This window comes from Corythoichthys intestinalis, chromosome 14 (genome assembly GCF_030265065.1).
Source record: "Corythoichthys intestinalis isolate RoL2023-P3 chromosome 14, ASM3026506v1, whole genome shotgun sequence".
Classification (NCBI taxonomy): Eukaryota; Metazoa; Chordata; class Actinopteri; order Syngnathiformes; family Syngnathidae; genus Corythoichthys; species Corythoichthys intestinalis.
In genome coordinates this window covers 30,420,953-30,436,251 of record NC_080408.1, presented here as the reverse complement: position 1 = coordinate 30,436,251, position 15,299 = coordinate 30,420,953, and the positions used below count along the sequence as shown (strand labels likewise).

Sequence of the window (15,299 nt, the reverse complement as noted above, 5' to 3'; positions counted from 1 at the left end):
TCCCCTATATAACGCTAAATGCCAGATGCTCGATGTGAGCCAATGGGGATGATCGTCGTCACTTGTCGGCCATTTTGCAACAGAGCAAATATACATTTAACATTACGGTTCAACCGAAGATTTTTTTAAAAAAAATAAATTTTAAGAGCAACAGTAACTCAATTAAAAATGAGCATGGATTTTTTTTTTCAACATCATAGCCACGTTAATAAGGTTTTTTATGAAAAAAAAAAAACAGTTTGTCAACCTGTCAAGTTCTCCGACGCAAGATGGCTGCCAGTTATTTACGACGCCGACCGACTCCCCCACCGCGAGACAGCGAGCTCTATATATGATATCGATGAAGACACCATCTAATACTTCCCAGTCATGACGAGTGTCGCAACTCAGGTCCAGAGTGCGAGGAAATTGAAGATGATGATGTCAACATGATTTTAATAATCAGACGACAGTGACGAATGAGAACGTAGAGAAAATGGAAAAAGTAAGGGGAAACATAAATTAGGCGCAGACAAGAGCGCCAAAATTAGATGAAAAGCAGCTAAATAACACAAATAATTACAGATGATAATGTGTTCCTTTTCATAGACTATGTCCAACAAACAACAGAAAAAAAATTGTGAAATGAGCTGAAAAATTTTAGGTTTAACTATCAAAGTTATGATATAGGAACAAGTGAATACAAGTTTGGAAGTAAAGGGAAGGAAAAATGTATCGGGATAAACTGTGATGTACACAGACAAAATGTCAGATGTTGTTAGATTGAGGAATGGAAGATCTATTGATAATCTGTAGTTTATTTTAGTAACAAAAATATGTGGTGTTGTAAATTTCTTTGTAGTTGTCCGATAATGACTTTTTAACCAATATCGATATCCCGAAGATGTCCAACTCCAAATACCGATATCATACCGATATCGATATTTGCGGTTGTGAACTTAATGTGTTATTAATTGTATTGTGATGTCCCAATGGATGCTTTAATAGTGATGAGGTAACAATGAATTATAAATACAAACACGTAGATTCAAGAGGGAGAAAAAAATAAACTGAACTTTTTTTTAAAAATTGGATATGTTTAATGAAGTTTTCGGTGCAAATGTATTTCAATAACAACGCAATACAACAATAACAGAAATAAACAAGAAAATGTGCTGTTGCAGACCAATTGGATTACTCAAATGCTTGCTTTCAGCCTCAAACTTTGAAATTATCATCACATTCGCTCTGTTTATTGACTTCTTAAGGTAAACCAGAACCTTTCTTCATGACTCCCAACACAGGTATGCTTAAAAAAGGGCCATTACAACCCGTACTATTTTTTGTGAATCAGTGAAAATGGTTAGCCCAAGAAGAATTTATAAATCTAAACCTCTCTATCTCAAAGACCAATTACAAAAATAAGAACTGTTAAGTGGGCAAACTGAATGTACATACTGGATTATTTCCAATTAAATAGTCTAACCTTGTTGGTTTATAATATTACAGTAGAGCCTAATTATTTAAGAGAAAATTAGAAGTTAAAACCCAGCAGAGGGTTGTAACAGCACAATAAACCCAATATACCAAAAAAAAAAAAAAAAAAAAAAAGACAAGACAAGATATAAAAAAAAAAAAAAACTGGAACAATCATTAATGCTTGTAAAATTTCTCAAAGGCCTCAGTTTCCTCATGCATTGCCACCTAACAGATCCCCTGTTGAGGAAGGCTGCTTAGAGGAGCCCCTGCATGGCTTTATATTTTTGCCACAATTCTGAGCGAGCAATGGTGTATTTTATTTTGTCTTGCTTGTACACTGATTTATAAAATAGGATACATACTTGTTGGGGAAAAAAACTATTCTGATATCACTGTAATTCCTTCAGAATTTAGATCAGCACTTCATCTCCATACCAGTTGGTAGCGGTAATGCAACACTAGTTGTATCCCAACAAACATTAAATCTAAGAGCAAGAAGTCTGTGACGTCAGAGATTGTCAATGAAAGAAATTGTTAACTTCGATGTTTTGATTCCTAATAACTGGAAACATAAATTAATAGCGTCGTTTATATTTTTAAATTGACACAAAAGAAGGCTTGAAGTGAAACTTGTTACAGTACTTCCAACTAAGTCAACAGGAACGCATGGGTGTAGGAACAAAAGTTCCGCCTCGTTTCTCACACAGGAAGAGGGAGTTATTTTGCCGAAGGATTCGGGAAATAGATCCAAAGTGTAGACCGTGGTTTCAATCTCACTATATTTTAATTAATATAATGGAATAGTAAGATCTCAAATGGCAACCAGGACCTACGTTTCTTTACTTAAAAGTCAGCGGGTGAACGTCTTGAGGATAGCTGCGAGCAGGGTGAGTGCAGATTTTGTTGGGGTGTCATTGAACTCGGCATTGTAACTTGTGTCAAATTTAGAAAAGTTGATTGTATATTGCCTTGTGTATTATAAATGGAGACAAATGTATTGTCGGCAATTTTATTTATATTGCCAATTTTACGTAATTGGTCGATATAACTTAAAGCTTTGCAAATACACTAGGTAGAAACTAGGCATGTGCCGGTTTGTGATTTGGACGGTATGATAACCTTAAGCCAAAATATCACGGTATTGCAATTACAGCTCTAAAATGTGTTACTTTTAGATATCGGGGTTTAAAAAAAAACAAACTTCCCATTGAATAGGATTTTTATTTTTCAAAACATTAACAAATTGGAACATAAGTTAAAATAAAAATAAATAAATAACTGAAATATTCTTATTTAAATTAAAATAAATGCAGTCCTTTAGTTGAGCCTAAACCCACAGTCTCAGCTTAACATTATTCCCATCGGAATAAAAATAATTGATTTATTTTCCATGAAAAGCACGTGTGTGTATAACTCGTATCATGTTTATATTATACACACTCTTTTGCAACACAGACCATTGCCAGGGAGAAAAAAATCACATCTTTTACCACCGCTAGACACACTAAACACGCTGAAGTTAACTTTCGTAGCTGGTGGGAAACGTTCATGACAGTGAGTGTTTACTAACCGTTAATTTTGTATAAATGCGAAATCCTATTGGAGGTATTGCCTCCTCGGCAGTCACCTTCCGCAAACATGTGTCACATGTCTGTTGGCCCTCCTCCTCTAAGCTGCGACCATCTGTAACTTTTCTGTAGCTGAAGTATTCCCTTACGAGCAATTTCGTTTTCTTCTATAGGAGAAAAAGTTCAGGAGTTTCACCTCCTCCACCATCGTGTAGCACAGCAGACTCACTGACACTGGGCAACAACCGGTGGGGGATGGTTGAGCCTTGCAGCTGCAAGCAAGGGATTTCTCCCTGCATTGTTGAGACATAAAAAATAGCTAATGCCATAGGGACGGTATGATGGAAAATTTTTGTGGTTTTGAAACCGTGATGTTTTCATACCACGGTATACCTTAAAACCGGTAATCGGCACATGTCTAGTCGAAACATTTGCTTTTACAGGTATCAGTATTACAGGCATACTGATTGTAAACCACCACGGTGTCGTAGCTAATACATTACTTGGACCATTGACTGATTTGAGTTTGAATTTTCTCCCTAGAGTTTATGTGCAGCTCCCAACCCCCAGTCCAAAACTGATTTCCTAAGCGGAGAACCACATAAAAGACATCCAGGGGTAACCCACCTCAAAACACTGCGACTGCCTGAGGAACTCGTGACAGCCGCTCGCTCAATCATCGACCGTAATATTGGGAACCACATTTTTTATTCAATTTTACTTTGCATCATGAGAAACCATTTTAGATTTCGGAATGGCTACGATTTTATCTGTGACTAATGTCTTGAAATGTCTTAGGTGCTCAGGTGGCACATCTTCCTGACCGCGCTCGCAAGCTGACCAACTACTTGTGGAGCAGGAAGCGAGCTGCCGAGGACTCAGTGGTGAGGAAGAAGGCTGTGAGTCTGGAGAAGGAAATTTGGAAGAAGGCCATAGAGAAAGGTGGAGGTGCGTAATAGGTTATATTACCTTTAACAAAACTATGAATATAATATTGCTGATTCTTGTGTCTTTGTTTGGCATCGTAGACTTCGACGAACAAGCGGTTGCTGACCGCATTCAGAGGGCCGTGTTGTCAGAGCTCCGGCGGACAATTTATCACTGGACTCCATTAAAGTATTCAAATACACATCATTACCTTGATATGCGGATACATACCTTTCATAATTGTAGATTGTGTACATGAGTGGCAAACCGTGAGCACTAAAGCTGGGCATTCACTATAAAAAAAGAAACAAAAAAACCCCAAAAAAACATCATCCTAGCAATGGTTTAGACCAGAGATTTTTGTTTTACCATCTGATCTGTGGTCTCAGTAAATTACTTGCCACTGTACAACCAATTTATAAATTACCTCTCTTGTGGACAAGTATGGTAGAAATACACATTTAGTACTGTTTAGATACCCGGGAGCTTGCACCAGACAATCCGCCGTTTTGCTAGAGAACCAGGATTTGTCACTGATAGGCTCCCCAGAGAATGGCCGAAAATAGTGTGTCTTGGCTGGCCACGAAAGCGCCATGGGGGTCCAGAGGTGTATTTTCATTCAAAACTGCCAAAATGGGTTACACTGAGCAGCCAGGTGTGTATGTACTCACCATCTTGTCTCAAAGTGCCACATTTTGGCCATTAAAGGCCAAAATTAAATTTCAAACGAAGATGAGGCTTAACACTGACAGTGCATGCCAATCTGGCTTAAAATAGCGTTTTAGCTATCCAAGTGAGGTCTCTCTCTCTGTGTCTCTCTCACACACACTCTCTCTCTCTCTCACACACACACACACACACACTGTAGCCCCCTTTTATCACTCACTGTCAACATCTATGACTGAGGGAAGTCATTTATTTTATGTAAATATTGCAAACTATGATCACAATGCCTTAGCGGCTGATTTCTCCATTTTTTTTTCACAACGTTTCAAAATGCATGCATGGTACGAAAATATAGTTATTACCTTGAATCCTCGAACAAATCACTCCTGAGACAATCCTTCCTGTTTGTATGTGGTACAACTTTCGTACTTTTTGAACCGAAATCCACCGTTAGTTCGTTACACGCGTGTTTGTGAATAGGTCCTCTTGATTTGGGCGGCCCCCGTGCTTGAAGGAGTTGCGCAGTGCATGGCCGAGCTTACCCGTCAATAATGATGATGTCTATGGCTTGGCCTATCCTTAGATTTCTGAAGACCTAACCAATAAATGAGCCATCTAACCAGGTCTTGTTAGCGGTTGACAATTGTGACTGGATTATATGTGTACAGCCTAATAATTCTTCAGTTGCTCTGTGATCTAAGACAATAGCCAACTAGATCACATATAAGAGAGAACGTACGTTTACGTACTTATTACATTAAATGAGATGGACATGTTTAATTAATACTTTAAATGTATTACTCACTGTATGTGTAATACTTTTTTTTCAAATGGTCCAGAATTTTTGTACTTCTTCCCTGAAGGTGTAGACGACCCTGAAATTTTCCTACTAATGTACATACGAGTTTATCAGTCTATATATATTTTTTTTAATTTCAAGATATGACGAGGAGCTTGGTGTGGTTTACATGGCAGCCAAGATGGCCGCCGGCTATGCTGCTGTGAGGAGGGCTCTTAACGAGGTCAGTTAATACCGATATCATTTGAAGTAATAATATTTAATACAATTTTTGTTCTTGCTGGTTTCAGATAAAGATCCGTGATCCCTCATTTGCTCCTCAGACCCTCCTGGATTATGGTTCTGGCCTGGGAACAGTAGCCTGGTAAGGGGATTTTGGCCATTTTCACAGTAGTGGAAACTGTTCATTTGTTTTTTTTTCTAATTGACTGAAAACCAAGCCAACAGACAAGGGATTCATTTAGCGTTCACATTTTGAGATAACCTGGATCCATTTCGCTTTCTGGTACACTTCATTTTAGTCAGTGTTATGAAATATAATTTCATTTCATTTACCCCCCAATTCAAATGGTTTGGACTTCAATCACCATCAATGGCATTCAATAAGTTAAATTCCCATTGCTAGTTCATTTGAATGTAAATCCAGTTCTCTTTTGGGTCCAACTGTCTTGTAATCCCACAGGGCATCTCATGCCTGTTGGGCTGACACACTGAAGGAGCTGGTTTGTGTGGACAGCTCAGGGCCAATGAACATTCTGGCAGAACGACTTCTTAAAGGTACATGAGCGCTCAAGCCACAAATAAAGAGGCATCATTAACGTTTTAACTGATTGTTTTTTCTTTGGTTGAGAAGGTGATGACGACCACGGTGAAGCTCACATCAAACACGTTTACTTTAGGCAGTTTCTCCCGGTGTCCCCCATGGTAAGACAATTTAGTTGGGTGGAAAAAAAAAGAAGAAAAAAAATTCAGCGTGCAGCTTAATGAGAAACTTTCATCCATTTAGGTGCAGTTTGACTTAGTGGCGTCGGCTTTCACGTTGTCCGAAATCCCCAGCACGAGGGATCGGGAAGAGGCAGTGATCACGCTTTGGAGGAAGACTGCCACATACTTGGTGAGTAGCACAGTTTACATTATGATAAAAATAAAACAATGGAAAAATGTTGACCTTTTTTCATTTCAGTTATTGGTGGAAAATGGCACTAAAGAAGGTCATCAGATACTAATGGAGGCCCGAGACACTATACTACATAAAAAAGACAAAACCCTCCACGATACCAGACCAGCTTCAGTCTTTGCTCCGGTACTTATTTTGATCTTTTATCCTTGATGATTTAATGTCATGATTCATCACTTTGCTTTTTTAAGTGTCCTCACGAAGCCGCGTGTCCCAAACTTGCGCTACAGTTCGTCGTGCCTTGCAACTTCCAGCAACTGTATATGCCACTATACGGGGTATTTAAATGCTTCATTACAACCCATGCAAAATAACTGCACTAAACTGCTAAATTACAATTATATTGTCTGTTTTAGCACATCAGTCAGTCAGAGAAATTTAGTTACCTGATTATGACTCGAGAGCAGCAACGCCCCGAGGCCAAAGCATTGGTGGACTGGTCCAGGCTGATCGCTCCCTTGCAGGCTAGAACAAGACACATTCACTGCCGCTTGTGTCGCCCCAACGGGCATCTGGAGCACGTGGTTGTGACTTCACACAAACATGGACGGTGAGCTAGCCACCTGCTAAGCAAATTAGCAGATGAATGCTAACTTCAGTAGCATTAGTAGCCTTTAAATAAGCAACCATGGCCATTTCTGAAAGAGTTGTTTTGTTATTTTTTCCTCCCCTATAGAGATGTGTATCGCTGTGCCCGGAGCAGCGAGTGGGGTGACCGAATTCCTCTACTTCAAGACGTAGACGAAGAATCAACGATATGCTAATAAAATTTAGCAACATACTGCTATGGAGTTTAACTTTGCTTTATTCCCGTTTATTTTGATATTTTTCACATTGACGCTCTCAACTCATTAAGACAGTCACAACTGCTGAGAACACATGTTAAGGAAGTTGGCACTCTAGTGCTAACTTACCGCTAAGTTAACGGCACATTGAAAACAAATATTGGTCCAATAATATAATTGTTTTTTAATCATTTCATTTAGCATGAACAAATGTAAACTGCAGATTCCGCATCAGTGGAACCAATCAAGCTTAAGAATTTGGCTTTGCCATAATTCTTGCAGTAGTTTCAATTCTAGTTCTTTTTATGTGAATACAATCCCTCCCACTGGTGGACTGAGATTTTTCATGAAGTAGTTTTTATTTTTAACTTCCCACAATTTCTTTGAGGGCAGATGTCAAGTCTGGGTACTTGTACTGGAACCCGGTTTCCAGAGTCCTTTTAGGTACCACCTTCTGGCCCTGGGCAAGTACAACAGCTCTCTCTGAGCCCAGCAGAGTGTTGAGGACGAAGGCGGGCACAGGGAAGATGGTGGGACGACTCAGCAGCCGTCCCAACTCCTTGGTGAATTCATAGTTGGTGTTGAGGGTCGGCGCTACCCCATTGAGGACCAGGGGAGTGGAGGGTGGCGCGCCGGCGGGCGGGTCTGAGGAGGGTGGTGGCTCCAGTGATTGGGCTATGATGCCAGCCAGGTCCGACACGTGGATCCATGGGAAGGGTTGCCGGCCAGAGCCCAGAGTACCACCTAGGCCCAGCCAGAAAGGAAGAAGCATCTGCTTCATGGCGCCACCATCACGCCCCAATACTGCCCCTGGTGGGAGGATGGAACAGCAACAGCATGTTTAAAGAGGTACTAATCATTTTCCAATATTTTTAACCATTTCGTGCACATAATGGATAAAAATGGGAGTGTGCCCTAGTTGAAGTATGTAATTTTTTTTTTTTTTTATGATTCAAGGCCTTGATGCATTGCGTGAGTGTGTTGGCGACAAGTAATGTTTTATTTAAGTAGAATTAAGGAATAAGGTTTGGAACCATTAAGTCCTAGCTAAGGCTTGCTTCCTGGCTGAAGTACACATGGGACCAGGGGTCGCGTTAACCGAATATTTTCCGTCATTGACCGTTTTTTTAAAATGGTGACGGAAAAAACTGAAGTCCATCCGTCATTTTGACAGGTTGCAATTCACTCCCCAGACCACAGGATGGCGAGTGAGCATATTAATTAGCTATTGTCTCTCTTGATGCATGACGTCGTTGGCCTTACTCGGGAAAAATGTCAAGGCAACTGAGCGTCCGAACTAAGGCTACGTTCATACTACAGGTCTTAATGCACGAATCCGATTTTTTCGTGTTTTTCCGACTCGAGTGAGGCATTAACTTGACGGTCTGAACGTGACAAGTCGCATAGAACGGGACCATTTCAAATCCGATCTGGGTCACTTTCGTATGTGGTCTAAATCCGATCTTGGCCACGTTTTTCCAGACGGTCACGGCGGTCTGTACAGTCCAGTGCCGCAAATCGGATTTAATGCAGCAATTACGTCATCAAAAAGCGAGAGACGGTACGGTAGCTACGGTAGCGATGCAGCTGTGCGTTATTAGCGCCTAGCTTGCCTTGAACACGGCTTTTTAGGAACGGTCTGACTTGACAACAGTCATAAAAAAATATAAATAGGTTTGAGGATAAGCCTGAGAATGATCGGTTTTCTCTCTGCTCCATATAAGCAATAATTTAACATTGCTTACACGGCTGAGAGTCGGGGCAAACTGCCCGTATGTGTGTGTGACATGCACGAACAGTGTGTGCGTGCTATCGATCAATATACTTCGAATATAAGCCTAAACGTGTATTATATATGCCTGTTATTTGTGTCCTCTTTTAAACAGCAAGAAGCCTATGGCTACGTTCATACTACAGGTCTTAATGCACGAATCCGATTTTTTGTCATATCTGTTTTTTTTGGCGTGCCCGTTCAGACTGCCTTTGTCCATTGAGACCATTCAAGTATTACGCATGCGCACTAATTCGCAGTCCGACATACGCTGAGCAAGACGAACCGCATACGCAGAAGCATCAAAATAAATGACCATACAATCACACATGCTGGCTGTCATCCGTCATTCCAGGGACATCATATTTTGCTTATTAAAAAGAGGACACAAATAACAGGCATAAATAATCCCTGTACAGGTTTATATTCAAAGTATATGGATCGATAGCATGCACGCACTGTTCGTGCATGTCACACACACATACGAGCAATTTGCCCCGACTCTCGGCCGTGTAAGCAATGTTGAAATATTGCTTATATGGAGCAGAGAGAAAACCGATCATTCTCAGGCTTATCCTCAAACGCTTTTAAAAAGAATTTTTTTTTTTAAATGGCTTGTCAAGTCCGACCCTTCCTAAAAAGCCGTGTTCAAGGCAAGCTAGGCGCTAATAACGCACAGCTGCTTGATGTGTGATGGCGCGGTGTGGATTTTCTGTTAAGCTTGTTCGGACAGAATATGAATTAAAGATGAATGAAAACTAAATACTATTGAATATGTCATTATTAACATTTTAAACATTTAAGTGACGGGTAAAAATAGATTATGACCGGATTTTTATGACCCTGTCAGTCAAAATGACAGACAACGAAAAAGTCTAGCGCAACCTCTGCATGGGACCCCGCTGAAGTGGAAATGTCAAGTGAATGACTATTTTGATTTTTGTGTAACCGTGAAATAGTGAAGCTTGGTGTAATTGAAAAACGATTGTACACCGTGTCTCTGCGATGTGTCAGTCACCCCACCTGATGCCAATTCGCCCAACTACTTCCCGCTGACACATCCACTCTAACTAAGGCAAATGAGAACAAAAGGTTGAAATTTAAATATTGAAGTTTCAAATTTGATCTGGCCAACTGTATATCACCGTATTGGTCCGAATATAAGACAGCCCTGATTATAAGACGACCCCCTCTTTTTCAAGACTCAAGTTTGAAAAAAGACTTTTTGAACACCAAATTAATTTTTATACAGAAAATAATTACAGTACATCCGAAACAAATGATTATAACAATATATTTGAGAGAAAACACATTATTTTGCCTCATTCAAATCTTAATATCTAAACATTTAAATATGTGAACTAAAGTGCAATCACATTCGTAAATGAATGGCTTCTGGTTTTTGAAATGTAAATAAACTAATCTGTTGTGATAAAACAACAAAATTGCAATAACTGCATTAACCATCAAAGGGAAGTCTATCTGTAACTGTAGTCTTGAAACAAATCTGAATAAAGAAAAACATTGCAATAAAATAATGCAAACTGGTTAAAAGAGTAGCTGAGATCTGTCATGACAGAACATCGCTTCAATGATATCTGGCGCCATCTAGCGTCGTGAATAGGGAGAGTAGCTGAGATCTGTCGTGACAGAACATCGCTTCGATGATATCTGGCGCCATCTAGCGCCGTGAATGGGTATAATGTCCAGACCGCAGACGACCCCCTCTTTTTCAGTGTTATTTCAATGCAAAAAACACAGTCTTATATTCAGGCCAATACGGTAATTAGAATTGTGATGTTTCATAATGGCAAAGAAAACAACCAACTAATATGGTTTGAAAGATTTCATCCTAGAACATGCGTGGGCAAACTGGTCCTCAACGGCCGTAGTAGGTCCTGGTCTTTGTTCCAACTGATCCAGCAGACAGTTTAACTAATGAGCTTTCTGCTGAAACAAGAAGCACCTGGCTGCGATCAAATGATAGCGCTCGCAAGACACCAGATTGATAAAAAGATTTCCTCTTGATGGGTTGGGCCTCTTGAGCGGAAACCCACACCCACTGCGGTCCTTTGTGGAATAGTTTGCCACCCCTGTTCTCTGAACATTCACGTAAAATTTTGTGCAAACCTGGTGAAATGGTATTCCAAGTTTATAAAAAGTAATCTTAGAAGAAATAATGCTTTTGTCCCAGTTTAAAGGAAATAGCTGTTAAAGAATTTATTAGGATTTTATGAAAAGAAAACATTTATAGCGGTTAAAAAAAAGTGCACTTTCGGGTGTATGAACATTTTTACATGATTCATAGACTGTAATTCCTTGACTATAACCAGGTTAAAATCAATAAATTTTGGAATTTTTGTGTCCAAGAAAATCTAGAAAGGAGTATATAATATAAATATAAAATAATATTATACACATAAAAATATTTATAAAATCTAATTTCCTCTATACCAGGCCTGATGACCACTTGCTTGGTGGTCTTTGTCAAACTTTCTGGCAGTAGTGCCGCAGTCTCCCACTCTTTCACCAGCCTGGAAAGGAAATCGAATGGCATCCACTCGCTGTCCTCCGAGTATTCTGCCGTCAGGCTCGGCTTGTAGCAAGCTGCAGTTACAAAAAGTAATAGTTGCTTGCTTGCATTCAGCACTAAAATGATCAGTTTCCAACTAGTAACGTACCTACTCCTGACACCAGGACCCACGAATGTGGGGGATTTGGGGATGCTGCGATTGCATCAGCCAGAGATTTTGTGCTGTCAATGCGACTTGTATACAAATCCTTCTTATAGCTTTCATTCCACCTAAAACACAAACAAAATCCCCTTTTTGTACTTTGTGGGTTATTCCTAGTCATGGGGTTTCGATCCATCTTTCATTCCCCTTGTTTGTAGTTGATAGCATTTTATAAGGAAAAATAGTGACACTTACCATCGTAGTGGGTTCATAAGATTCTCTCCTGCTAGATTGACAGCGCCCTCACATGGTGGGAGACCGGATGACTCCAACTCACCCTGTCCAATGAAACGAGGATGAGCCAGGTCAACGAGGTCATGATGAACGCAGCATTCATCAGATCATCTTACCCATGTTATCCTATCAGGGCCCGGATTGCGGGAGATCAGAGTGACTTCATGGCCTTTGGATCGGAGTATGCGGGTTAACTCACGCCCCACAAAACCAGATCCACCTCCTAAAAAAGGATCGATTGAATGTCGGGTGAGGGACTATTGAATTCAGAGTTTCTGTTTGGGCAATTGTGCTCCAAAATTGTTGAAAAATAAACCTCCACTTGTTTCCTGCTACATATTCATCAACTATAGGTGATAAACTATCAAAGGCTAGATTATCTTACAGATAATTGGTGCAATTTTTAAGACATTATTTAATTGGTTTTACTTGGTATAATCACAGCTACATGGCTGCAAATACTAATGTTAGCTTTCTCTCAAGAGTAGAAGTATTTAGTTAGCTTTTACTGCTATGCAAGAGACAAGCGTTATACTTAAAACTTAAAAATGTGGAAAAGAGATGCAAGGACATGACCCAGATAGCAGACCAATATTGAATAAATGTTAATTTCCATCAAAATCATCAGTACGGTTGACATAGAAATTTTCTACGTCAAGTGACGTTGAAACAACGTTGTTCTATGGTATGTCGGGCGATGTTTGGGTTAACACTGTTTTATAGTTGATGAATTAATGTTGACAAATAGTTGATTTATGATTGACCGCTGTTTATTTCAACAATTGAAAAGTCATTGAATTATGGATGAGCAGGCGTTTTGGTCAGAAACCTAACATTGATTCAGCGTTGTTCCAATCTTATTAATAATCAAATGACGTTTAGGTTTTGTAAGGATTTCAACGTTGAAACAACATTGATTGAAAGTGTAAAAGTGACGTTGATTCAATGATACAAGATTAGCAGCTGAATGATGATCCATCATCTTTTCAACGTCGGTCTGCTATCTGGGGAATTTGCTGACCCTTTCGGAAAACTAATGATTTCAAATCCAGCTGGAGTATAATGATTTTCTGCTTTCTTCTACCGTGCTAAAAAGGCTCCATTAATAAGAATTGTTATATATTATATAGTTATATAATATTAATTGTAATATTATGTTTAATACATCTTCTGAACCGCTTATCCTCACTAGGGTCGCAGGGGTTCTGGGGTCTATCCCACAGTTATCAAATACACCATTGAATCAAATAATACCATAAAAATTACATTAAAATTCATTTCAACTGTAATAATTAAAAATCGATTTGCTCATTGGGAAGATATGACAAGTGGAAAAAAAGCATTTTAGGGGTGCTCCAAACTTTTTGGTATTTTAAAATATATATATATATTCTCAAGCCTTCTATTCTCGTTTTTAGGTGGTCTCAGGACAAGTAAATTTACACATAAAGTGATTGTTTAAGTATTTTGCAAGTGGATTATAGTATATAAAACATGGTTGTGGAACGTAAAATGCCCTCCAATTCTGTAATGACAATGACCCTTGAGGTAGGTTAAAGGAAGCAAATCACTATCGTAAATCTGCGCATGCGTATAATCTGGTTACAAAACAAGGCATTGTATAAATGAACTTGCCAAAACACACATTTTGCCACAACAAACTCTTAGCAATGCTTATCCGTATGCGTATCATCTTCTGACGATCAGGAAAAACACGAAGTCAACATATTGTAGGAATGCTAACAACTAGCAAAGCGCATATGAAACCTTTTCTTTTCACAGAATGACAATGTCAGATAGGTTACTTACATACCTATGACGATTCTCATTGTAAACGAAATACAATGGTTGGTATTTAACGTCAAACAAACATGCGTGGCGTTACACACGTTGACTTTCCGAGGACAGCTCCTCCACAGATCCTATTTGAACCTACCGACATGCCCTACAACCGGTAGTGACGTCAATTTGTAGTCTTAAAGTTATGTAGGAAGTTACGGTGATATCAGACAAGGGTGCCCAATCAGTATGGAGGTAGATTTGTGTCTTTATTATTCAATCAAAAAACAAAAAAGTTGCTTCAATCAAAATATATATTTTCAATCGAAGAAAACGTCACTTCAATAAAAAAAAAAAAGTGTTTGAATGCAAAAATAAATTTCAAACTAAAAAAAAAAAAAAAACATTTGAAAACTATTTTTCTTTGATTGATTTTTTTTTTTTTTTTTTTAGATTTAAGTCAAGTTTTTTTTTTTTTATTGAAACTCCATTTTTGATTGAAGTCATGTAATTTTGCGTTTGGACCACATTTTGGCTAGGACATTTGTGTCTTTATTATTCAATCAAAAAATAAGTTGCTTCAAACAAAAAAATAAATATTTTCAAAAGAAAAATAACTTCAACCAAAAATTTTAAAAAATTCAATCGTAGAAAAAAAGGTTTGAATGTGAAAAAATATTTGACACTCAGAAATTCGCATTTGAACACTTTATTTTTCATTCAAACTGTTTTCTTTGACGCAATCCTTTTTGTGTTTGAACCATATTGGGGGTAGGACATTTGTGTCTAAATCATTCAATCGCAATAAAAGTTGCTTTAATCAAAAAAATATTTTAAATTAAAGAAAAAAATCATTTGAAAAAATATATATTTTTTGAAAATATATTTTTGTATTTGAAATTTTTTATTTTTTTTTTATTTGAAAAGCAAAAAGTTTTAAACTTTTTTTTTTTTTTCAAAGTGGAAAAAGTTTTGAACACTTTTTTTTTTTGGAAGTGGAAAAAGTTTTGAAGGCACTCTTTTTACGATTGAATCATTTTGACACAAAGATTCAACTAGTTCCGGTGTGTTTGAGCGGCAGCTGATTACGCCAATGGCATAAAAGTATGAAGCAAGAATAATGGCCACTATGGAGGTACATTTGTGTCTTTAATATTCAATCAAAAAAAGTTGCTTCAATCAAAATATATATTTTCAACCCCAAAAAAGGCGCTTCAATAAATTAAAAAAAAAAAAAATGTGTTTGAATGCAAAAATAAATTTGAAACTCAAAAAACTCTCCCCAAAAATGCATGTGATGCACTTTTTTGTTTGAAGTAATGTTGATCTGTGATTTGTGCCACATTTTGGCTAGGACATTTTTGTCTTTGTTATTCAATCAAAAAAATAGCTGCTTCGAT

At 38.3% G+C, this 15,299-nt stretch overlaps 2 protein-coding genes across 2 annotated transcripts; one reads left to right on the top strand and one right to left on the bottom strand.

Annotated features, from left to right (window-relative positions):
• Positions 1-1,987: 1,987 nt before the first annotated feature.
• Positions 1,988-7,677, top strand: mettl17 (methyltransferase like 17). Its single transcript, XM_057858445.1, has 13 exons — positions 1,988-2,345; positions 3,570-3,711; positions 3,825-3,974; positions 4,055-4,142; positions 5,560-5,641; positions 5,709-5,782; positions 6,101-6,195; positions 6,272-6,342; positions 6,425-6,532; positions 6,602-6,721; positions 6,787-6,873; positions 6,952-7,145; positions 7,272-7,677. The coding sequence occupies exons 1-13, from the start codon at positions 2,274-2,276 to the stop codon at positions 7,357-7,359; spliced, it is 1,371 nt and encodes a 456-aa protein (XP_057714428.1). The 5' UTR covers positions 1,988-2,273; the 3' UTR covers positions 7,360-7,677.
• On the bottom strand, positions 7,545-14,070 carry sdr39u1 (short chain dehydrogenase/reductase family 39U, member 1). Its single transcript, XM_057858446.1, has 6 exons — positions 13,934-14,070; positions 12,237-12,343; positions 12,082-12,164; positions 11,833-11,954; positions 11,606-11,758; positions 7,545-8,190 (listed from the first exon to the last, which is right to left on the bottom strand). The coding sequence occupies exons 1-6, from the start codon at positions 13,947-13,949 to the stop codon at positions 7,745-7,747; spliced, it is 927 nt and encodes a 308-aa protein (XP_057714429.1). The 5' UTR covers positions 13,950-14,070; the 3' UTR covers positions 7,545-7,744.
• Between the last annotated feature and the right edge of the window lie 1,229 nt (positions 14,071-15,299).

What these genes read in the sequence shown, in the direction of transcription:
- mettl17 (XM_057858445.1), top strand. Translation starts at nt 2,274, where the DNA reads ATGGCAACCAGGACCTACGTTTCTTTACTTAAAAGTCAGCGGGTGAAC. An exon ending in CGCTCGCTCAATCATCGACC is followed by an intron (nt 3,712 to 3,824) that starts GTAATATTGGGA and finishes GAAATGTCTTAG; the next exon opens with GTGCTCAGGTGGCACATCTT. An exon ending in TATCACTGGACTCCATTAAA is followed by an intron (nt 4,143 to 5,559) that starts GTATTCAAATAC and finishes TTTAATTTCAAG; the next exon opens with ATATGACGAGGAGCTTGGTG.
- sdr39u1 (XM_057858446.1), bottom strand. An exon ending in GGTCCTGGTGTCAGGAGTAG is followed by an intron (nt 11,759 to 11,832) that starts GTACGTTACTAG and finishes TTGTAACTGCAG; the next exon opens with CTTGCTACAAGCCGAGCCTG. An exon ending in GCAAGTGGTCATCAGGCCTG is followed by an intron (nt 8,191 to 11,605) that starts GTATAGAGGAAA and finishes TCCTCCCACCAG; the next exon opens with GGGCAGTATTGGGGCGTGAT.